Source organism: Tribolium castaneum, chromosome 6, assembly GCF_031307605.1.
Source record: "Tribolium castaneum strain GA2 chromosome 6, icTriCast1.1, whole genome shotgun sequence".
Taxonomy (NCBI): Eukaryota; Metazoa; Arthropoda; class Insecta; order Coleoptera; family Tenebrionidae; genus Tribolium; species Tribolium castaneum.
The window spans coordinates 6,606,709-6,629,811 of record NC_087399.1 but is presented as its reverse complement, the minus strand read 5'-3'; the positions used below and the strand labels follow the sequence as shown (position 1 = coordinate 6,629,811).

Genomic DNA, 23,103 nt, shown 5'->3' with positions numbered 1-23,103 from the left:
ATAGTTTCTGTATAATTAGCAAAAACACTACTATGACACGAAATACAAAAAATAAACAAAAATAAAGATGTGTACTAGAGTGTACTATAAAAAAGTCAGTTGCCATTTAAATAAATTAAAAATATCTTTATTCAAAAACGAATGACGTGAGAAATGTCATTATGCTATTAAAATGTAGCATTTAAAAATATAAAATCAACCTATTGGAAGATTTTTTTTAAAATGACTTATTAAAACGATGTAAATTTTTTACAACAACATCACAACCTTATAATACCGGGTGTTTGAATGAAGTTAAATGCAAGTAGAAATATAACAAAATTTGATAAATTTAAGGGCCTTCTGTTGCCTTGTAAGTTATTCATGATAGGAAAAAGTTTGTTCTGCCTTTCAGGTCTTTAATAATGGTTGAAGATAACCAATTGGTTCGAAACATGTCCCACTATTAACAGTTTTGTCAATAAACTCATATGGTACTGACTATCTGACTTGGGTATATTATTTCTACTTCGTATTTTTTATTAAAATTGAGTTTGTTTTTTTTTGGTGTGGCAAACCTAGTAACTATTTGACAGCAAGGATTGCCAAGTTTGAGTCACCAACTTGACAAAAATCACAATTATAAGAACATAAACTATAAATATATAAAAGTCCACCAGTCAGTTCAGCATTTATTTTGCAACTACAAAATATTTGGCGCCAATTCCATAAATCACAGCACTTTGTTCAAATTATTGTCATGTGCAGTGCAGCCACTACAATGCCCAAATCGTCCTAAAATCCCTGCTTTGGCTTTGCGTCGTTGCCATTTTCCTCCCCCAAATTTTTAATCCAAATTTCGGGATTGTAACTCGGTTGTTCCCCGCCTAACTCAGCCGGTAAAATATCCTTGTGCACATAATCGTGTAAAGTACTCAGATTATTCCCATGTACGAAAATCCGTTCCTTGATTTTCTCCTTCAAAAACGGTTTGATGAAAGTCAAGGCGGCTTCGACGTACCACGGCTGGCCAATAAAATGAATCCCTTTGAATTTCGCGGGGAAACAGTCCTGCAAACCCTCGATCATTAATTTAAGTATCGAAGGTTTCAAATTTGTACTTTGGCGGAAGGAAAATTCCGTCCAGTCGACTATAACGACGAAGCCTCTGGCCTGGTTGTGCACTTCGTTCACTAAGTGCTCCAAACTTAGCAAAATCGCGCGATAAATACTGATTAAGGAGTAGTTACAATCCCAGTTTGTTGCGTTCAGGATTAAAACGCAGCGTCCTTTGCGGTCTTTCGAGGGTAAAACGCCTGGGAGACTGCTTTCCAGGGCGTTTTTAATGTCGGGGGCGCTTGGAGTGAAATTTTCGAAAATTATGTGGTTTTTCTTCCGGTAGTAGTAATAATTCTGGACCAGAAGATAGGTGTCTGGAATGTTGAATTTCCGGGCAAAGAGGAACTTGAGGAGGGTTTTATCGTCTTGGGGAATGTTATTTTTAAGTTCCAAGTCAGTTGATTGTTGGATCATCTGTCTTAAGGCCTGGATTGAGACCGATTTGTCGAGGGGCTCACTGCGGGGCGCCGGCTCCGGGACGATTTTATGGGGGCGCCAGTCATACTGCAGGAACTCCGCCATTGGTCTGCAAACAGCCCCATAAAAAAGTTAAAAAAAAACAAAAATAACATAACTTTGCCTTAAAACCTCGTTTTTTACATAACTTTATAAAACTATTGCGTTCTCACTAAGAAACGTTCTAAAACCCTTGAAAATGGCAAAAATATTGTAATTTTTAACTTAACCTTCATTTTTGCTTGATCTTTAGCTCAGAAAGGTGTTAATTTGGTGAGTTTTCAGCAAGTTTAAGCAAAATATTTACAGAAGCGTCATTAATTTAATTCGCAATTAAATGCGTGATTAACTGATCACGTGACCAAATTGAACAAATGTGATTGGTCCATTCGCGTTGTTAAGTTTTACCAATGACTTAAAATTAAATGAAGCTTTTTGTAAACTGGCCTTAAGTTTTGACTTTTAAAAATTCGCAGGAAAAACACAAAAATATCATCATATTTGGTGGAATTTTTTATACTTATTCAATTTTTTTGACGAGAATTTGGAAAATAATTGCATTTCTAACCAAAGACCTGATACAATTGTCAAAATATACCAAAATAATATTATTTATTTTCGATTTAATTTGGTGATTTTTCGATACATTTTAATGAAATCTTTCAAAAACAAAAAACACTAAGGACCGCTTCATCGAAGCGTCATTAATTTAATCTGCAATTAAATGCGTGATTAACTTATCACGTGACCAAATTAAACGAATTTGATTGGTTTATTTGCGTTGTTAACTTTTAACAACAAACTAAAATTTAATAAAGCTTTCTATAAAACCAGCCCTAAGATTTTAGATCAAAAACTTATAGAAAATATTGATAAGGTAATAGAATTCATAAGATAATATTTATTTTCGACCAAGTTTTGTTTTTTGATTTATGTTTTTAATTTCTATCAAAAACGAGAAAAAAATCAAAACAACATCAATACCAATTTAATTTTGTGATTTTTAGGTGCTTTTTAACAAAATCTTGCAAAAAATAACTAAGTTTCTAGCTCAAAAAATATTACAATTATGTAAATCGAGCGAAAAAAATTAGAAAAAAAAATCTAATTTTAACTAACATTAATTCGATATTTGTTTTCTAATTGTAAATGATTTAAGTAATTTTTCGACTAAATTTTGAGCTTAAAAATAAAAACAAAAACACTATTTTGGTCTCATTTCATGAGTTTTTAATTTTCCACCACTAAAACTTAGTAAAGTATTCGAATTTCTAACTTAAATTCGTGAAAATAGCACTCAAAAAGGCAAATTAAAGTGAAGTTTTTAATACAATTTTGTAATTTTCAACCAAATTTTGTAAAATTTCTCCCAAAACACTCGGTATACTGTTGTCAGCAAGTTGCTAAAAAGATCAAAAAAACCCAAGTACCATGCAAAGAGCATTGTAGTATAATTTTTCAGCATTTATTCTCGACAACATTTTGCAAAATAAATAAATTTTTGATTGAAAAATTGAAAATTATAATGATTCAGAAATTATGTAGTTATCGCCAAAATTTAACACTTTTTAAAGCAAAATATCATAAAATGGTTAAGTTTGAAATTCAAAAACGGCTTAAATTTGATGAATGTTTCACTGATGTGCCAATAAAACGCTCAAAAAACAAAAAAATATCATGATTTATGTTATGATTTTTGTCTTATTTTTTGACAAAACTGTGCTTAAAGACGTTCTAATCTGAGTAGAACAAGCAAAATAACACTAATTTCAATTTAGTTTTGTGTTTTTTAAGTTTGTTTTGAACGTTATTTATAAATAACTCGAATTTAAAACCGAATTAAATCGATCAAGTAAGTTAAAAAATTATTTAATTTGGTAATCATCCAGTAAAATTAACAGAGAATTTCAAAAAACTTGGTTTTATTCAAAAATGTACAGAACTGAAGAGACAAAAGTCAGATTATTCGATTAAAAAAAATTCAAAAAAGTTTCAACAAACTTGGCAACACTGCTGGAATGATTAATGCTATTAAGGGTGTGTGCGCCCTAATCGGTCACACAGATGGCGCTTTGCCAATTTAAAAATTCGGTATTTATTCGCATTAACACAATTAAACGTGTCCTTGCTGATTCGTTAGGTACTTACCTATTTGTGATATAATGTCGCTGGTATTTCGCTGCAAGCACTCACATTTTAAGCAGAACTGTTGATTTACGATTATTGTGGTTAAATATTTGGTAAACGTGGTAAACACTGTAAATTTCTGCTCGAGTGGAATAAAATTTCACTGATGGTGACTCACGCGAGACAGGCACCTCTACCAGGTCATCCTTGGTAATGGTAAATGGTGAACCAGGTGAACCAACCGCTGATTCAAATGCTGTGACGTCGGAATGGAGGAGTGGGTTTATGTATTACGTCTTGGTTCAGCTTTTAATGCAGACAATAGAGCGCATAATTGCGGTTTTATTGCTTCTGATAGCGAATTGTATTTGACTTGATTTTAATTAAAGTTTGGTTGTTGCACCGCCAATTGATTTTTCTCTTACTGGGCGTGGATGATAAAAAAAAGATAAAAGTATGGATTTTCGGGTAAAAACAAACAAAATCGTGGTAAATAAGATAAAAAAGTAGCAAAAACATCACCATTTTTGGCGAGATTTTGCTTTTCTAATGCTTGAAAAATAGTAAAATTATGTTATTTTCGACTCAATTTGGTAGTTTTTCGATGTATTTTGCTGAACTCTTACCTAAAAAAACTAAGATTTTAGTTTTAAAACTTTTGGAAAATGTTAAGATAATGCGATTTTCAACCGAATTTTGTTTCTTATTTTCATTTTCCAATTTCTATCAAAAACCAGTGGAAGTAGGCAAACATCAATTTTTAGGCGTGTTATAGCGTTATAGCACGATCTTGCAAAATATCACAGTTTCTGGTTAAAAAAAACCAAATCGAGCGAAACAAGCTAAAACAATCTCTCATAATCTGGGGAATGATTTGCAGCTGGGTTTTAAGCTTAAAAAGGCTTTAAAAAAGCACAAATAATTTGGGAAATTTTGGAACTGTTTTTAAACAAAATTTTGCGCAATATTTATGTTTCTGGCTAAATAAAAACAATGCTAAAACACCAGATAAAACCAATTAATGGAGCTATCAAGTTAATTTAGAGATATTTAAAGGTTGTTGAAGCAAAATGTCACAAACCAAGTTTAAAAGCTTCAAAAATCGAAATAACAATTGCAAAACGAACTAAATCGCATCAAAAAATTAATAAAGTATCATTAATTTAGAACTAATTTTGTAATTTTTCAATTTAATTCTCTAATTTTTCACTAAATTTCATCAAAAAATACCGGACGTATAAGTTGATTCTACAATTTTAAAATTGTTTTTACCTTTCCTGTGACTTTCAGCATGTTTCTTTGACCGAAAATGGACATAATTTTCCAAAAAATCACCAAATTTGTGTATTTTCTAGTCAAAAATAGTGGACGTGCGCAAATCCTACCGGATTCGCAGTGGCCATGATTTTTATTAACAATGTTTTTCGGGACTTTACTAAACAAACTCAGTTAACTAAAAGTTTTTAGAAATTAATAATAATAATAATAATAATAATTATTATTATTATTATAATAATAATAGTAGTAATAATAACATTAATAATTTTAATAATAATAACAATAATAATAATAATAATAATAATAATAATAATACTAGGTTTGATTAATTGAAACCAAATTTACTATCCACGTAATCTATGAAATGTAATGTTGGTTGCTTCAAAAAAATTTCAGGCTCATTATTACTCGTGGACCATTCTGTAGGTACTAAAAACTTACTCAACAAAACTTTTTATCATGTTTTTTACGCATAATTTGCCTAATTATGTATGATACGCTTTCAACATGCATTTGTATATTTTAATGATAAGTTGTAGTTGTGGGTATTACGAAGTTACTTTCTTAAAAAAAAAAATAGAAAACAAATCCACATTTCCATAACCCACAAGTGCGTTGGAGTGCTATCAATGATAAACCTGTCCGATTCGTGTTTCCAATTTCGTTTTATTGCCAACAATCGTACAAATAATAATTATTTCTCCCGACTCCCCCTTCAAATCCTCTCAAACCGGCCAATTACATAATTCCCAATCTGAGAGGACCAAACGTGCGGAAATAAACTTAACAATGTCTAATTCAGTTCAACAAGTGCTTGTGTGTGCTTCTATGCGATAACTCTTATCTACTATCGTCATTAACGTGAAAGTGCCTCATCATGTCCCTCGTTTTTCCCTTCCATTGCCTCACCCTGGGGGTGTACATCCTCGCCTTCTGGTACGACCTCACCTACGTGGATATCCCCCAAATGCAGCACAAGAACGACATGAAATTCTTCAAAGGTCGGCTGAAATTTCTCACCATTTGGAACATGGTAAGTTCGCGCCAAAAAATTCAAACCGCCTCGGCCAAAATCACAGATCGCGTCCTACCCTAATCCCAACCACACTCAATCACGCACTCAATCAACAATCAAACAGCTTCAAGCACCGTTTAATCAATTTGTAAAACAGGGAGGGGTGCAAGTGCTTGTCTCGCGTCGGGTGAATTTAATTGTGTGGGTCAAATCCGCGATCGCGTCCTGTCCATAGTCGCTAACCTTTGCCCCCATAGAAAGTCTTTAAGGCTTTTCCGAGCGAGTGGCATGTCATTTGAAGCTAGGTAATGGTAAAATGGGTGTGAGAACTTTGTGTCATGGTCTCGCAGCGGTTCATTTCTGGTTCGGTTGCTATTACGACTGGAATTATGTTCAAATCCCGACAGAGGTCCACCGCATGGGGGACTCGTTCGGTAAAAGCGGAAAATTGAAGTTTTTAACCTACTGGGACGCGGTTAGTCAAGGCTGGGCCAAAAACTGGTAAAAACCTCTTTTTGCAGCTCCTCCAAGCCCTCTTCTTCACCATCTGTGTCATCAATGACCTTGTGGGGACCAACGAGGAGGCCCCCAAGAAAGCGCCACTCATCCGGAGAGTCAAAGACTTGGTTGGTAACACTGTCACTGCTTACCGCACTGTAACATGATTTTGTAGATTTTGCCCTGTTTGGCGTTTCCGTTGTCAATGTTTGTAGGCCTGACTTTCTGGGGGATTTACTTCGTCGACCGCGAGCTGATTTTCCCGCGGGCGCTGGACCAGTTCTTCCCCGCGTGGCTCAACCACGTCATGCACACCAACATAATGATTTTCATCCTAATCGAACTGTTCACATCTTATAGGAAGTACCCAGCTAGGAAAGTTGGGCTCACGATTTTGAGTCTGTTCATGTTGGTTTACTTGGTGTGGATTCACATCATTCATGCCTATTCGGGGATGTGGGTGTACCCCATTCTGGAGGTCCTGAACCTGCCGCTGAGGATCGTGTTTTTCATAGGCTTGTTGGGCTTGTCTGTGAGCCTGTATATTGTGGGTGAAAAGTTGAACGGGATTGTGTGGAGCCAGAAGAAGCACAGTTTGAAGAAGCGTTCAAATTAGGCGATAATTTAGCGTAGTTGAAGTGCATTTATATAAATTGTGATAGTCTGCACTGTTGGGTTTTTATGTGATTTTGTAAATCGTGGCTTAATTTATATCGTGAGTGGTCATACACTTTAAAAAATTCAATTGTGTTAGATTGTGCCTGAGGAAATTTGGCAATAAATTCCTTTCTAATATTTTAATAAATTCCATTAAATGTAGTAAACTAGGAAACAATAAAGCTAGTAATAGTAAACCGTAGTTTTATTCCAATGAAAATAAATAAATAAACATTGAAAAATAAACACATACAATTCGTGGTTATGCAACCAATAATACGATTATTGTTGTTAAATGATCCCAGTCAAACAAATAATAATAGAAATGAATTGCAATCAGTAATTACTGTTTGAATGTGGCGTGTAATGTGCAATTAAAAATTTTAAGTGCAAATTACTGTAAACTTGCATAAAAATGAGTGGGACAGGCAACCAACCGTACACTAATTGTTCAAGGGCGTCATGTTAATAAAAAGTTGCAAGTAATCACAATGTAAAATAATTGGTCAAAAAGCTGCATAAATTAAATGTTACCTTGGACTAGTGTTTACATAATTGTTATAAAATTCACCTACTTTTTTGGTTTACATCTTATCGTCTTGTATAGCAACTTTCTATTTGTGTGAGAATATGGATTAGATAACTTTCATAATTAAATCATGGATGAGAAAAGTAATGTTTGTTTCAATTTGCTGTGAAAACGTATAAATTCTAATGCGTTTGTAGCAAGGCTGGAAGGCACAACCGGATTTTCAAAAAAACAATCATTTGAGTGTTTACGCGCGTATTAATGCTAAAAACTATGTTATTTCTGTTTTTTTGCACAAATATAACTGTTTTGAAAAACGGCTTTCGTGTTGCTTTTTTCTGGTGTTTTACATTTTTTACTCAGAAAGCCAATTTTTTTTAATAGAATAGAAATTAACCAAATTGGGTTTAATATGTTTTGGCGTTTTTGTGTTTTATTATTTTATTCGTACGTTTACCGTCTAGAAGTGCAATTATTTTTAAAAATTTTGTTAACAAGAGTAAACAAAAAAATCGCCAAACAAGGTCAAAAATAATGATGTATTATTTTTACTTTATCCTAGTGTCCTGGCACGTTTTATCAGTCAGCTGCTTGTTACTTACTATGTTGACTAATTCCTTAGTCAAATTTCGTCAAAAATTCCGCCAAAAATAACCCAGTTGAGTAGAAAATGGTGTTGTGTTACCTTTGCCTTTGTGAAGAGAGAAAAGATAACGTTAAGATAACGAAAAAATTTCAAAAAATGTGCCGAATTGGGTCGAATAAAATAGGTAAGGGAGAGTGGGGTAAAATGAGCCCTTGATGTAAAATGATCCCCACTCTTCCCTACATTGATTATGCATCAAGTTTGGAGCTAAAGTCGGTTTGTTCACAAGAATTTAACAGAGAAAACTAAGTTAAGTTAAAATAACATTATTTGTTCGCTTTTGAGTTATAATAAAAACCGTGCTAAAAAAGCAAAAAACTTGAGTAGATAATAAAGACATTATAGTTTCACGTGTATTTTTTCGCGGTATTTCCCAACCAAAAACACAATTATTTCTAAAAATAAACCTAAAAATCACTACGTCAGATCCAAAATCACATTTTCAGGCCGTTTTTGCGCAATTATTTCCAAAATTATGTTAATAAGTCAAAAAAATTGCTAAACCTGGTAAAAAAATCAGTTTTTTCCATTTCGTTAAAATAAGTTACACAAAAAATTTAAAATTTTGGTCAAAAGAGCATTGTTTTTGCCAAAACCCAACGAATAGACACTAAATTTGATAGAAATAATTCTTTAGGTATTTCTTTTCTTGCACTTTAGCAAAATTGTTCAGATTATTTTTAAAAAGTAAACACGAGTCGAAGACGCGTGCCTTCACCAAAACTCTTAGTTTAGGCGGTTCTAGAGCGTCCGTCATCACTAAATACTCAGTTATTATATAAAATTCATTATTTAAAAAAATGCCAAAAAACCGTCTAATTGTTTTTAGCTAAAAGTAATTTTTTTGGCAAAAATTTAATAAAAAAAACAAAAAGCCACTAAATTAAAAATAACATTATTTATTTTTGTTCAAGGATTTAAGCGCGCGTTTGTGTCAAAATAAAAATCGTGTCAAAAAAGCAAAAAATTTATCTAAAAATTTAAACAATAACATTCGTTTTGCAAGTACTTTTTTGGGGTATTTTATCACGTTTCATGGACAAAATTTTTTTTTAATTGATCTAAAATAATATTATTGGCCCGTTTTTCATCCAGAGGTAGAAATCTTTCATAAACTTTCGCCAAAAAATGGCTGAAATTGATCGAAAAACTCAACGTGTTGACAATAAATTTGATCAAAAATACTCCTCTTGCGATTTATGAGCTTACATTTAAAATGCGAGTCGAAGACGAGTATCTTTGTTTAAAATTTGTGTGTAAACTATACAATCGTTATTAATAATAAGGGTGAGAAAACACAAGTTCGAATTTTTAATTTAAAACACGTTACTATGGAAAGCGTGTTTCAAAACAGTGAAAACAATAATTTAAAACACGTTGCTATGGGAAGCGTGTTTTAAAATAGTGAAAACAGGTTGCTATCGGAAATAAGATAGTGTTTAAAATCTAGGATTCAGATATTAAAATAAAGGCTTAAAATGTTATTATCAACAAAAAAACGGTATAATTGTAAATGATGATGTGTTTATGGACGGTAATTGACGCAAACTTTCTAGGTAAATAATGATTTCAATATTTACCTCAACTAACTTGGTGGAAATCCAAGTCTAAAACAGTTACAATTGCTACGTACGTGCTCAATCAAAAGCGTATGCTAATTATAATTAATTGTGGCGCGCTCCGCGATTGAATACAAATTAATTCGACAAAAAAATCAAGTTGAAAAAATCCGAAATCGCCCACTTTTGCCTCGCCGTGCCATAAACCTTATCAAACCCATTCAGTGATAAAAATGATAAAATCGTATACAACCAACTTGACGTAAAACCGCCACGCGATCAGTTCCATACCACCGACTCCAAGACATTTCCTAATGGTTTATTACGCTACAAAAGTGGGGGCAATACTCCCAGAACGTTCCGTAATACTCTGTTGAAATAATAATTAACTTTCGACGTTCTAAATCCAACCACAACAATATGTTCCCGAGCAAACGCAAGTGATCAAATGGTGCTACCGCAACAATCAGAGTGAGTAGTAGCAACAAATCGCATCTTATCGGCGATTGATGATTATTGATAAAATTGCAAGATTCGCACCATGAGCGCAAACATTTTCCCGATGATGTCGTCCAAGCCGAAGGAGTCCCGGATTCCCATCCCGTCCCCCGTCCCGCTGCGCCGCTCCGGAAGCGTCCGACTCCGGGCGAAAAGCCCGGACTCGAACCGCACTGCAGACGGCCTACAACGTGGGTTGTCCTTTATGGAGAGGGGTGAGCGGTATGCCAAACATGGCGCTCCCGGAATCATCCGGCCCAAAGCGAGCCCGGAGTCGCCGTCCCGCATCCGGAGTCTGGTGAGTGCCGTTTCATTCAACTAAATCAAACGCTCAAATTCGGAAATATCATTTTGTAGAACTAATGCAGGCAGTCAGACATCGTCCATTTATTACCAGTTCTCCAATTCGAACATTTGCTTCGATAATAATTGTCTTTTCTTTCACTGTTACTTTTTTGTTTCACAAATTTATTCACAGCGCAAAGTCTACGGAGGATTATAGATTAGGAGACGAGATGAGATACAAAACTGTACGATTTTCTGTACCCAAAAAATATAGTACCGGAGAGTAAAAATGAGGGCGCTACCGTCCTACCTACCTTAAATTCACCCAATCACTAATTACTTGGAAAAAATACAGAGCTTTGCATTCGTAATTGACTGAGAAACACTGACAACGAAAATTTTCACGAAAGACATAAGAAAAAAATTATTTAAAATAAAAAATTTGCGCTTCGTCTTATAGTTTTTAAAATGCTGCGAATACGGTTAAAGATATAATAAAAATGTTAGGAAAACAGTGTAGAAAATTAAATTTTCTTTAAAAAAGTCTACACTTTACACTTTTTTTTATCTTCAACCGCATTTGTAGCGTTTGGATAAAGATGAGACAGTGCACAAATTTGTAATTTGATATTGTATTTTTTGTACAGGTTGGTCCAGCCCAGCTCTCAGCTTCTGTAGCTCTGTTATTATTTAAGTTAGAGTTTTAATACTTTGTAAATATTATTTATACTCTGAGACACATTTTAAAAAAATATTTATACTTAGTGACTTAAAAAAAGAAGACGTCATAATAATTTTTTATTATGATAAGGATGCCTTTCTTGCTTTTTACATGTCCCTAAATTTTTTTAATCGGTGTAGGAATTACTGTTAAAAAAACGAAAACCAAAAAAAATAAGTTTTAAAAATTAATAAAAAACAGAAATAGTGCTTTCTTGATGACATAGTAGAGGTTATTTCACATCTGATGGCGAACTGACAGTGACATAAAAAACTCTTGAAATGTACCCACTTGTTTAAATAATAAAATACATGGGCGTGAATTTTTTATCTCTAAAATTTACTTGTTTATCATTTTAACATTAATAAATTTTAAGAACAAAGATACATTAAATTATTACTATTATTATTAAAAATTTGTTCAATATTTTTCATTTTACGTATCTTGTTATAATTTTTTAAAGACAAACAAACAGTGGGCTTAAAAGTCATTTTATTACGATGTCTAAGGGCAATTTTTTTTCATTAGTAAACATATGTTTAATGCCAAAATTCAGTCATTTTTGGCAACTATTATATACAATGTGTTCAAAAATTGTCGTTCATCAAGTCACCTCTGAAATTTGAACGTAATGTGCCGCTTAGTTTAAATTGTAAATGCCGTCAGAGTAACAGATCCGTCAAAATAATGTAAAAAGGCTTCAAATATAAAATACACAACAACACAAATCACGAAAATATAAATAAATAAAATATATAAAATGGAAAAAAAATGACTAAAAAGTTAATTTAATGATTTGACAGAGATGACAGTACTGAAACTACAATAATCATTGGAACAAGCGGCACATTGAATTTAAATTCCATAGTCGCCTTGATAAACGTATTATGTTTTTCTTTTAGTTTCTATTTGTGAGTTAACTCTGTTTTTTGTCTTTTGTCTTTTTTTTACCAAAATCAAACCAGGGTAGCATTCCACTCAGTTTGCTATCCTTTAAACTTTTAATCTACTTTTATAAATGTTTATAATTTTTAATTTATAATGTAGATAGGTTATTAACCATTTTATCACATATTGCTGAGGATGGTTTAATTAACTAACCGAAACTAGTCCACATTTTATTTTTTTATTTTCGGTAGATATGTTGTATAATGTATGGTTTTTGAGATATTTAAATAATCAATTTTTTTCAAAAAAGTAGTGCTATAAAGCGACTCGGAGGCACATATTCCTATTTGTTTACATTAATTATTTATTTATTTATTATCGATCATAAATTCGTCCACGACAGCAGACATTGTTTTTTTTGTGAGTTAATTTTCTGTGAGCTTTTTTCCGTGGGCTTTTACTCATGTGAATTTTTTCTGGTGTAGGTCTTTTCTACAGGGTGAGTCTATAGTGACCATCATTAAAAAAAAATCAAAATCAATCCATTATTACATTGTTCTGGGTGTTTATCTTGACAATTTTATTAAAATTTCATTATGAACTATTATTATTTAAAAGATAAAAAGCAAATGTTGATTCAACTAATGATTTTACGAAATATCCAAGTGATAACTACAATTTGTATTTTTGTATTTTCAACGTGAGTTTTTTCCTATGTGGGCTTATTTTTGTGTGGGTTTTTCGGTGTGAGCTTTTTTCGTGTAAAAATAAAAAAACAAAGCTTATTTACTGACTGCTTTCAAATTTAAACTAATCATTCGCTTTAAATTATTGAATTAGTCCAACAATTCAAAGTCATTGGTTTATAACTTTATCATAATGGCCGACTTTAAATGGACCAATCATATTAAAAAATATAATTTTTTAATGAATCAAAAAATCAAAAATGATTGGTTTTCCCCATAATTATAATGGCCGACCTCAAACGGTCCAATCGAAATGCCTACAAATTTTACAACCATCACCATAGTTACGTTCATTCATAAAAGGATGAGCCTGTCTTGGTTGCCCTAGGTAATGTTAGACGATCTGCTAGATGAAAAACGACAACAACAACCCTGTAAGAGGAAATAAATAAGGAATATTCAATGGAAAACTCTTTTGTATTAGTAAAACGTTCAAACGAATTCGCGAAATGTTGATAATCAACGCGCATGCGCGCGCACATTTTCAATTTGACAATTGACGTTTCAAGAAAATTCCCAAAATTCAACAAAAAAAGATAAAAAGTCGATGAAAACTGTCTCAAGTTATACTAAAGTGCGAAAGGGTGTCATGGGGTAGGTAAATGTTGTAGTTTTAAAAACAGAGCTGATGTTTCTTATGGTCCGTAGCAGTGGCATTATTTTTTACATTTAGTTGTAGTTTCGTGTAATAAAACTAAAAAAACCCTTGTAGAGTTTGTCGCTGTCGACGAACCGTCTGGTGCCCAGCACGCCGCCCACGACCCCCGATGGGCCCCTTTGCGAGTGGGACAGCGAGAGCCTCACCAGTGTGACCAGCGTGGGGTCATGCGACCACGCGAGTGTGGCTCGGAATGGCACCACGTTCTCCGGGAGGAGCATGAAGTACGTGTTTCACTGTAGTCAACATTCGGGGGCCACTGGCGAGGACTATCTGACTCCGACGCAGAGGCTGCACCGGCAGGTGAAGAAGTTGAAGAATTTGCTGCATCAGGCCAGGAAGGAGCTTGAGGATAAAGATAGTGATATTTTGAAATTGACCAAAGAGGTGGTCGAGTTGAGGCTGTACAAAGCTGCGCTCAATTCACCGGAAGATAGGTCCAATTCGAGTGATGCGGTCACTGTTAGGGAAAATACCGACGAACAGATTACGCCCGATGTTGATACGACTGATAGGAGTGTTGTGCAGAATGAAATGACCAATTCCTATACGGATTCGGGGCATTTTGAGGATTATGCCAATTCACCGGTTGCCACAAGGAGTGTAAGAGATTTTTTTAATTTTTTTATTTAATTTAAATCCATCGTTAGAAAGCAATTTGTATTTTCTATTATAAAAGGGCAGTTAAATTTTAACACTCTTTAAAATCGCAAATCTAGCTGTTTTTTATTTTAACAGTTTTATTATACTATTTTCACTATTTTATTGTGACTTATAGTATTATGAAAATACCCGGAATTTTTTGACGTGAAACCTATGATGTCTATAGAATTTTTCATTGGTATACTATTTCCAGCCAGTAATTAAGTGAACATTAACATTAATAAATTTTAAGAACGAAGATACATTAAATTATTACTATTATTATTAAAAATTTGTTCATTATTTTTCATTTTACGTATCTTGTTATAATTTTTTAAAGACAGACAAACAGTGGGCTTAAAAGTCATTTTATTACGATGTCTAAGGGCAATTTTTTTTTATTAGTAAACATATGTTTAATGCCAAAATTCAGTCATTTTTGGCAACTATTATATACAATGTGTTCAAAAATGATCGTTCATCAAGTCACCTCTGAAATTTGAACGTAATGTGCCGCTTAGTTTAAATTGTAAATGCCGTCAGAGTGACAGATCCGTCAAAATAATGTAAAAAGGCTTCAAATATAAAATACACAACAACATAAATCACGAAAATATAAATAAATAAAATATATAAAATGAAAAAAAAATGACTAAAAAGTTAATTTAATGATTTGACAGAGATGGCAGTACTGAAACTACAATAATCATTGGAACAAGCGGCACATTGAATTTAAATTCCATAGTCGCCTTGATGAACGTATTATGTTTTTCTTTTAGTTTCTATTTGTGAGTTAACTCTTTTTTTTGTCTTTTGTCTTTTTTTTTACCAAAATCAAACCAGGGTAGCATTCCACTCAGTCTGCTATCCTTTAAACTTTTAATCTACTTTTATAAATGTTTATAATTTTCAATTTATAATGTAGATAAGTTATTAATCTTTTTATCACCTATTGCTGAGGATGGTTTAATTAACTAACCGAAACTAGTCCACATTTTATTTTTTTACCCCGGTTGAATCGCTGTAGTTATGTTGTAAATAAAATAAAATTGAATCAAATATCTTTTAAATATTTAACAGATCGGAGTGGCGATTCAGAAATGACAAGAATTAAAAAAAAATGTTTATTCCTTGGGGAAGTTGAGGGAGTTGACCATCTCAAAGTTAGGTTAAATTTTTCAAATTGAATAAATGTTTAGTCTTTCAATTATTTCAAATCGCTTTTTATTTTCGGTATAATGTATGGTTTCTGAGATATTTAAAATTATTTAAAATCTAGCTATTTTTTATTTTAACAGTTTTATTATACTATTTTCACTATTTTATTGTGACTTATAGTATTATGAAAATACCCGGAATTTTTTGACGTGAAACCTATAATGTCTATAGAATTTTTCATTGGTATACTATTTCCAGCCAGTAATTAAGTGAAAAATAATTTACTAACACTTTGTGATAAAAGTAGTACCGGACTAAATTTTAGCTATTTTTAAGGTTCAATTTTATGTTATTAAAAAATCGAAAAAAAAAATGTATGTCCTATTCAAAAACAGCTGAAAAATGGTTGATAACATAAAAACTGTAAATAATTTTGCGTTTTCTTCGACACCAATCGATTTTTTTGAACATTTTGTTATTATTATTATCATTGTTAGAAAATATTAGAAAGTATTAGAAAATATCTCATTTTCCACAAAATTAAAAAAACTATTTATCGAACAGAAAAAAACCGATGCGCTTTGAGTTAAGGTTCAATTTTATGTTATTTTATTAATAAATCAAAAAAAAAAATGTATAACTCGAATATCAGTTCTAGGATAAAGGATTTTCACCGAGATTTTCACAGATGAAGTTCACAAATTGATGAGATTCACAGATTGATAAGATGAGATTTAAAAAAAAATTCTTTGTTGGAAAGTGTTAGAAATGATTTATTATAGTTATGAAGAAAATTGGTAAAATAAAACATTATGTCCTATTCAAAAACAGCTGAAAAAAATGGTTGATAACATAAAAACTGTGAATAATTTTGCGTTTTCTTCGACACCAATCGATTTTTTTTGAACATTTTATTATTATTATTATTATTATTATTATTATTATTATTATTATTATTATCATTGTTAGAAAATAATTGGAAGTATTAGAAAATATCTCATTTTCGACAAAATTAAAAAAACTATTTATCGAACAGAAAAAAACCGATGCGCTGTGAGTTAAGGTTCAATTTTATGTTATTATATTAAAAAATCGAAAAAAAAAATTATAACTCTAATATCAGTTCTAGTATAAAGGTTTTTCACGGAGATTTTCACAGATGAAGTTCACAAATCATTTTGACTATTGATGAGATTTAAAAAAAATCTTTATTGGAAAATATTAAAAATGATTTATTATAGTTATGAAGAAAATTGGTAAAATAAAACATTATGTCCTATTCAAAAACAGCTGAAAAAATGGTTGGTAACATAAAAACTGTTAATAATTTTGCGTTTTCTTCGACACCAATCGACTTTTTTTGAACATTTTATATTAAAAGTTTTAGAATTCATCATTATTTATGGTGTAGATGATTGTGGAAAATAAATAATTTCCCAAAAAAAAAAGTTTGGGTTTGTTTAAAGTTTGGTGTAATTTTTTTTTAATTTTTGCAATCTATAAGTTTGAATAACTTCTTTTGGGAAAATAAAAAAAATCTGAAAAATCTGCCTTGAATTATTTATTGGTCGAATAATGAAAACCCAGAGTTTTTGCTAGTTATTATTCCAGGAACAGACACATATCTATTTTTGGATTAAAAAAAACTTGAACAGTGCTCAATTACTCTAGATCGAAACGATATGCACGGTAAAAATCTTTAGATTATTTAGTACCTTGGTATCAGACTTAAAATTGTAAATGTTTTTTTTCTCGATTTTTTTTCCAAATTATATCATTTGGTTTTCTACCGGACGTACGTTGGGTACTATTTGAATGTAAACTAACATGTTTGTATTTAATTTTCTTTCTTATAAAAGTGTTTATAAGCCTAGCAAAAATTTGCAATTTCTAAATCTGTCATTAACTTCTAAATTACCCGCAATTTTTTGGATTTTTTTTGTCATTACTAGACTTTCCGGAGCCTTTTACATACAGTGTAGCGGAAAGTTATTCAATATTTTCGAATAGTTTTGCGCTATCCGATAGATTTGCCCGCCTGATTACGCCGGTGTTATGAAAGTTATGTCTTTGAAAAGTAGTAAAACTGAATAAATTATAGTTATTTTGTATAGAATTTTATTGCAATACCGGTGGTTCTGGACTTTTTGCTCTACCACTAATAGTTTCGCTGTAATCGGCATTTGGAAACTGATAGCGAGTGAAAATTTAAACAATTTATATCTGCGTTCAATTTAATTATCTATAATGCTTATTTATTAACGAATGATGAAAACCCGTAGTCATTCTGGGTTGTGGTTACAGATTACAGATACAAGGCACTTTTATTTTTACGTTGAAAAATTTACAAACACATATTAATAAGAATTTTTTTCCGTGTATTTATCATCTCGTAGAATTAGTTTTAACTGTTCATATTTGAAAAGCACTTTGATTTCCTATATTACGGAAAAAAGATCGTCGTCCTGAGAAAATCGTAAACATAGTAAATAAATAGCATTTTCTAAGTCCGTCGATAATTTCTAAACTACTTACAACTTTCAAATTTTCTGTACACTATATTAAAATAAAAAAAAATATTTTTTACCCGAAATATGAAACATCATTTCAAAAAAAATTCATACACTGAGTTTGTGTTTAGAACATAAAATTTTGGATATTTAATTTTTTTAATTTTTGCAACAGCCGATGAAGCGCAAAATGGACTTGGCCGACAAGGCCATAACAGCGGCCCTCGGCGACAACAACGAACACACCAACCTAATCCTCGAATACGAGCGCCGACTGCAAGAACTGGTCAAGACACACGAGGAAGAAACCTACCAACTCAAACAAAAACACAACGACAAAATCGAAGAACTCTTACAAAGAATCACCGAAATCAACAAACGCTACTGGGAATTAGTCCCCGAATTAGACTTAGCCAAATCAAAAATAAAAGAATTAGAATCACAACTGGAGGAAGCCTGCCAAAAGCTGGCCCAACAGGAGGAGAAACAGAAGAAGACTTACCTCGAAATGTACCGGCAAGGGCACGAGGCCGCGAATCTAGAACGCGAAAATAGGGTAACCAATCGCTTCGTTTATTTAATTAGGCGGAAAATTTTGGTTTTCTTTCAAGGTGATGGAAATCGCCAAACAAGGGCCAAGCCGCATTTCGGTGCCCGAGCTTTTAGAAGAGTTACAAGTGACGAAGAACGAGCTTGAAAACATCAAGGTGAGTCCCCGTCTCGCACTTAAATTTTCCCTAACAATCACCGGAATATTAATGAGTCGATCAAACTTTTGGGTGAATTTTAGGACTTAGAGTACGCCTCAACTTCTAACAACTTACAGCCTTTGCTTAGCGCTAAAGAGGCTCTCTCGTTGTGGGTACTTGGTGCCAGAAAGGTAAACTACCAATACCCCACTTAGGCACTCTGCATGTGGTAGTCTAGCACTTTTTTTTTCAAAAAATCAAATTCAAAATTTTCATTTTCCAATTTTTTGCAGGCAATGTACCGCCAGTTGATCGAAGCCAAAAACAAGAGCAAAATCGATCCGGAAATCACCCTCCAATTCCTCAAATCCGCCGTTTATTACTTTCTCACAGACAAGGAGAACAGTCAGGGTCACTTGAAAGCCATTCAGAGCATCCTAGGCTTCACACCTAACGAAATTACTAGTATAGATAAGGCTAGGCTGTCCTAAGTTCAGACTGTGCCTAATTATTACGCACGTTTTCTCTATGTTACGCACTCTAGTGGTAAAAACGGTCCGACGGAAAGTGATAAAGCTATTTTTTCAAGGTTGCCTTTGAGAGAGATTAGTTGAGTATTGATATTTAATTAGCAAAAGTTTATTGTTACCGAGCATATTCTAAAGAGGGACTGGTGCAATCTGACGTAATACGCATTTTACGCGCTTTCTTTTGTTAGAAAATGACTGTTATATTTGTAAGTTTATTTATTGGTGTTCAATCGTTACGAATAAAGTATATCTAAACGCAGAGCCTGGCTTTATTTCATCATTTAAAATTTCAATAAAAAGAAATGTATAACTGGTTGCCTATACAGGTCACTATTTTTTTCTTTTTGAAAAAACTGAAATGATTCAAGGCTCCTTTGCACTTAATTATTTATTAGAAACGCGCAAATGAATTACAGTACGTTCTATAAAAATCAATTTCGCCAAACATATCAAATCTAACAACTCTTCGCCTTCTCAAACCTCTGGGAGACATCCTTCCAGTTCACAATCTCGAAAATGGCCTTGACATAGTCAGCCCGCACGTTCTTGTACTGCAAATAATAGGCGTGCTCCCACACGTCGATCCCCAGAAGGGGCACCAGCCCTGTGGTGGCCTGAAGGGGGTCCTGGTTGGCGCAAGTCGCGATTTTCAATTTCCCGGACTTGCTGCAATAGCCCAACCAGCCCCAGCCCGACCCCTGTACCCCAATCGACGAGGCCGATAACTGGTCTTTCAACTGTTGGACGCCCCCAAACGAGTCCTCAATGGCTTTCTTAAGGGCATCGCTAGGTTGGGTCGATTCGGGGGACAGATTCTGCCAAAAAATCGAGTGGTTCAAGTGCCCCCCACCGTTGAATCGGAGCGCCGGTTCGAGGGATATAGCCGTGCTGATGTCCCCCTTGCTCAAGGCGGCTTTTAGCTTTTCCTCAGCGGCGTTTAGGTTTGTTACGTAGGTTTGGTGGTGTTTGGAGTGGTGGAGACACATGATGTCGCGCGAGATGACCGGCTCGAGGGCCTCGTAGGCGTATGGGAGCTCCGGGAGGCTGTGGGCAGCCCGGGAGCCCCTACACATAAGTGAGGTTAAGTGCGAAATTTATGGTAAATTTTGAATGACTTACGCCAAGGGGGCTGTAGCGAGGCGGCGGAGGGCAAACATTGTTGTCTCTGAGCCGAGCTAAGGGCTTATGTAACGACTTTAGCGTAATTTACGGATTATCGGAAAATGTCGGCCTGTCTAACCTTGACGTTTGACAGTTGACGTTTTAATAACCTAACCATAAATAAAAAACTTTCGGAAAAAATACCGTTTATTTATAACTGAAACCGATAAGTAAAGTAAAAAAGCAAACTGGAGATTACAGACAACAAAGTTACACATTTAGCTGACTTTCTTGAGCTCCACATCAAAGACCAAGTTTGCGTTCGGGGGGATCACCGGGGGCGAGCCCTTGGCCCCGTAGGCCATTTTCGGGGGGCACATGATGCGGCGCTTGCCCCCGACCTTCATTCCGACTAAACCGACGTCCCAGCCTTTGATAACCTCTCCTTTGCCAACCCTGAAACTAAATCCTGGGCCTTTGGTGGTTGAGTCAAACATTTTGTTAGAGTCCTTGAGACGGCCTTCGTAGTAAACGTGGACAAATTTCCCGTTGGAGACCAAATCGCCCGAACCTTCTTTGAGGTCTTCGACTATCACACCCCCTTTCAGGACAGTCTTCTTGGGCTTCTGTTTCCCTTTCTTCTCTTCTTGTGGTTTAGACTTTTCTTCTTTTTGCTTCTTCTTCTGAGTGGGTTTTGCAATACCGTTCTGTTTCGGCTTCACTTCCTTTTCCTCCTCGCTTTCTCCATCACTCAAACTGGACGCTTCATCCTCCTCCTCCTCCTCGTCTTCTTCCTCCTCACCTGATTCTTCCTCCTCACCCGACTCTTCTTCCTCCCCCGACTCCTGCATGACGTGATTTAAGTCAAAATCTGAATCAGAATCGTCCTCTTCCTCCGTAATTGATTCTTCCAGAGTTTTGGATTTTTTACTAGGAGCTAAAACATTGGATTTAACTAAAGTTTTGCCAGTTTTACTCCAACTAACGTCCATCAATGTGTTGTTTTTTCGAGCGCTTCTTCTCAGTTTTCTGGCTCTCTTCTTCTTCCTCCTCAACCTCTTCCTCATCAAACTCATCTTGGAGATCGGTCAAATACCCGGTCAAGTGCACGTGGGATTTGCCGTTTGTAGCAAAAGAAACCTTAGAACCGACCTACAAAACCCAACTAGCAAACCCTCAACTGGCCTCAAATCTCTACCTCAAAACTCAAATCCAGGGCGCACTGCCACTTGTCCTTCCTGTTGAGCGTGCACAGGAGGTAATTACGCCCCTCAAACACGCACATTACTTGAGCCGGTTCATCCCCGGAATTTGAAATATCCAACGCAGCCATTGATACATGGAATGCGACTTTGACCGTTTGGGTGTAACACCGCCCCGGTTCCATGATCAAACCTATTAAAACATCATGAAAATCCGTTGAAATTTTTTGCCAAACACGTGGTAAAAAACCGGGAAATGGAGGAGACCAAGTGTGGCGTTTCTACGTACCCCAGAACATTTTCGATGGATTTTTTACGTCCTGGTCGATGATAAAACGTTTCCAACAAGTCACAACTATCAAAACTGTACAATTAAAACGGCAAAACGGCTTAAATCGCGACGGGAGAAATCACATTTCATGCGGTTCAACTTGTGAAGAGGTGTGCTAGAGCGCATGCGCGGGGCTAGAAGCCGGCGTCGGCGCCGAATTTAAATAATTTCGCTTAGAATTCAACTATTACAGTTTGTTAAGCTTTTAGCTAATTTTTGTGTTACCTACAGAGTGTCCCAGCAAGTTTAAAAATTCCATTATTAAAGGTCAAATGTCGGAAAAGTAATCTTTTTCTTACAAAAGCCGTAGACACTAATTTTCTGACTAGGGAGTACTATAAGTTAGGAAACGAAACGAGATAAATTTTCTGTAACCAAAAAAATAGTACGGTAGAGTAAAAATGGAGGCGCTTCCAGTGTCATACCGTTTTGGCACCCAATCGTTGTAATTAATTTAAATTTAACCAATTCACTAATTACTTGGAAAAAATGCAGAAATGTTGAGCTTTGCATATTTAACAGACTAAAAAAACTGACGACCAACATTTTCATGAGAAAATACTTATTGGATGTCGCTGAATTTTGATTAAAGGATTTGCTAGTTATACCAAAAAAACGTAAAAAAAATCGATTATCCATATGCCGTAATGAAAAAGAGTGTTAAAAATTAAATTTTCAAAATGCAATTTCTCCAAAACTGACGGTTAATCTTTTTCATTTTTGCACCATTAATGTGGAATTCTTTTAACAATAAAATCTGTTAAAATACATCAAAAAAAAATCTTAAAAAAGTGAATTCAGGCATTAACTATCTTGAAAACCAAAAATAAAGTGTACCATTTAGCTTTTTTAAGTTATTCATCTTTTTAACATTCGTCTTATTTTTTTACTTTCTTAACTGCGTTAAACAATTGGTACAGATTTAAACTTAAACTTTTTTTTAAATAGTGAAAAACTTGTTTTTCAAAAATTCTTGGTTTTTGTGAAATAAATTAAATAAATTTTTCCAAAAAAAACAAACAAAACTATTTCAAAAACTCAGCAGATCAAAATTATTAGTATTAAAAGCTATGTCCAAAAAATTAATAAAATTAAAAAAAAAAACATTTCTATGGTAGCTTATTTCTGAAACACACTGCAGTATGTTTGAAAATAATTTAGGTGATGACAAGGGGTTAGTATCAACCGTTTTTGTAAAAAAATATTTATTTTTCAATTATTTAATGGTCACCCGGTATATTTTTAAGGTTGTGAGACTACAGAAATCTGTAATGTGTCTAC

At 33.8% G+C, this 23,103-nt stretch overlaps 5 protein-coding genes across 7 annotated transcripts; 2 read left to right on the top strand and 3 right to left on the bottom strand.

The window, feature by feature from the left end:
• Positions 1 to 658: 658 nt before the first annotated feature.
• Positions 659 to 4,001, bottom strand: LOC661064 (clavesin-1). The gene is made up of 3 exons (XM_008198537.3): positions 3,860 to 4,001; positions 3,703 to 3,810; positions 659 to 1,624 (listed from the first exon to the last, which is right to left on the bottom strand). The coding sequence occupies exon 3, from the start codon at positions 1,618 to 1,620 to the stop codon at positions 775 to 777; it is 846 nt and encodes a 281-aa protein (XP_008196759.1). The 5' UTR covers positions 1,621 to 1,624; positions 3,703 to 3,810; positions 3,860 to 4,001; the 3' UTR covers positions 659 to 774.
• Positions 4,002 to 5,725: 1,724 nt separating this feature from the next.
• LOC659691 (androgen-induced gene 1 protein) lies at positions 5,726 to 7,326 on the top strand. Of its 2 annotated transcripts, none has more exons than XM_970872.4 (3): positions 5,726 to 5,992; positions 6,496 to 6,600; positions 6,648 to 7,326. In XM_970872.4, exons 1-3 carry the CDS (start codon positions 5,837 to 5,839, stop codon positions 7,086 to 7,088), a joined length of 702 nt encoding a protein of 233 aa, XP_975965.1. In that variant the 5' UTR covers positions 5,726 to 5,836; the 3' UTR covers positions 7,089 to 7,326. The 2 variants fall into 2 exon arrangements, with proteins under 2 accessions (XP_975965.1, XP_966863.1); XM_961770.5 differs by lacking the exon at positions 5,726 to 5,992 and adding an exon at positions 6,162 to 6,449.
• Positions 7,327 to 10,057: 2,731 nt separating this feature from the next.
• Positions 10,058 to 19,447, top strand: qtc (quick-to-court). Of its 2 annotated transcripts, XM_967295.5 has the most exons (7): positions 10,060 to 10,334; positions 10,396 to 10,659; positions 13,714 to 14,262; positions 18,145 to 18,525; positions 18,581 to 18,676; positions 18,760 to 18,849; positions 18,952 to 19,447. In XM_967295.5, the coding sequence occupies exons 2-7, from the start codon at positions 10,405 to 10,407 to the stop codon at positions 19,147 to 19,149; spliced, it is 1,569 nt and encodes a 522-aa protein (XP_972388.2). In that variant the 5' UTR covers positions 10,060 to 10,334; positions 10,396 to 10,404; the 3' UTR covers positions 19,150 to 19,447. The 2 variants fall into 2 exon arrangements, with proteins under 2 accessions (XP_008196760.1, XP_972388.2); XM_008198538.3 differs by lacking the exon at positions 18,760 to 18,849 and having other exon boundaries at positions 10,058 to 10,334.
• A 114-nt stretch (positions 19,448 to 19,561) lies between these two features.
• Positions 19,562 to 20,474, bottom strand: Sod2 (Superoxide dismutase 2 (Mn)). The gene is made up of 2 exons (XM_967347.4): positions 20,308 to 20,474; positions 19,562 to 20,253 (listed from the first exon to the last, which is right to left on the bottom strand). Exons 1-2 carry the CDS (start codon positions 20,343 to 20,345, stop codon positions 19,644 to 19,646), a joined length of 648 nt encoding a protein of 215 aa, XP_972440.1. The 5' UTR covers positions 20,346 to 20,474; the 3' UTR covers positions 19,562 to 19,643.
• A 4-nt stretch (positions 20,475 to 20,478) lies between these two features.
• On the bottom strand, positions 20,479 to 21,953 carry Fkbp39 (FK506-binding protein 39kD). The gene is made up of 4 exons (XM_008198539.3): positions 21,781 to 21,953; positions 21,488 to 21,684; positions 21,276 to 21,441; positions 20,479 to 21,226 (listed from the first exon to the last, which is right to left on the bottom strand). The coding sequence occupies exons 1-4, from the start codon at positions 21,788 to 21,790 to the stop codon at positions 20,568 to 20,570; spliced, it is 1,032 nt and encodes a 343-aa protein (XP_008196761.1). The 5' UTR covers positions 21,791 to 21,953; the 3' UTR covers positions 20,479 to 20,567.
• Between the last annotated feature and the right edge of the window lie 1,150 nt (positions 21,954 to 23,103).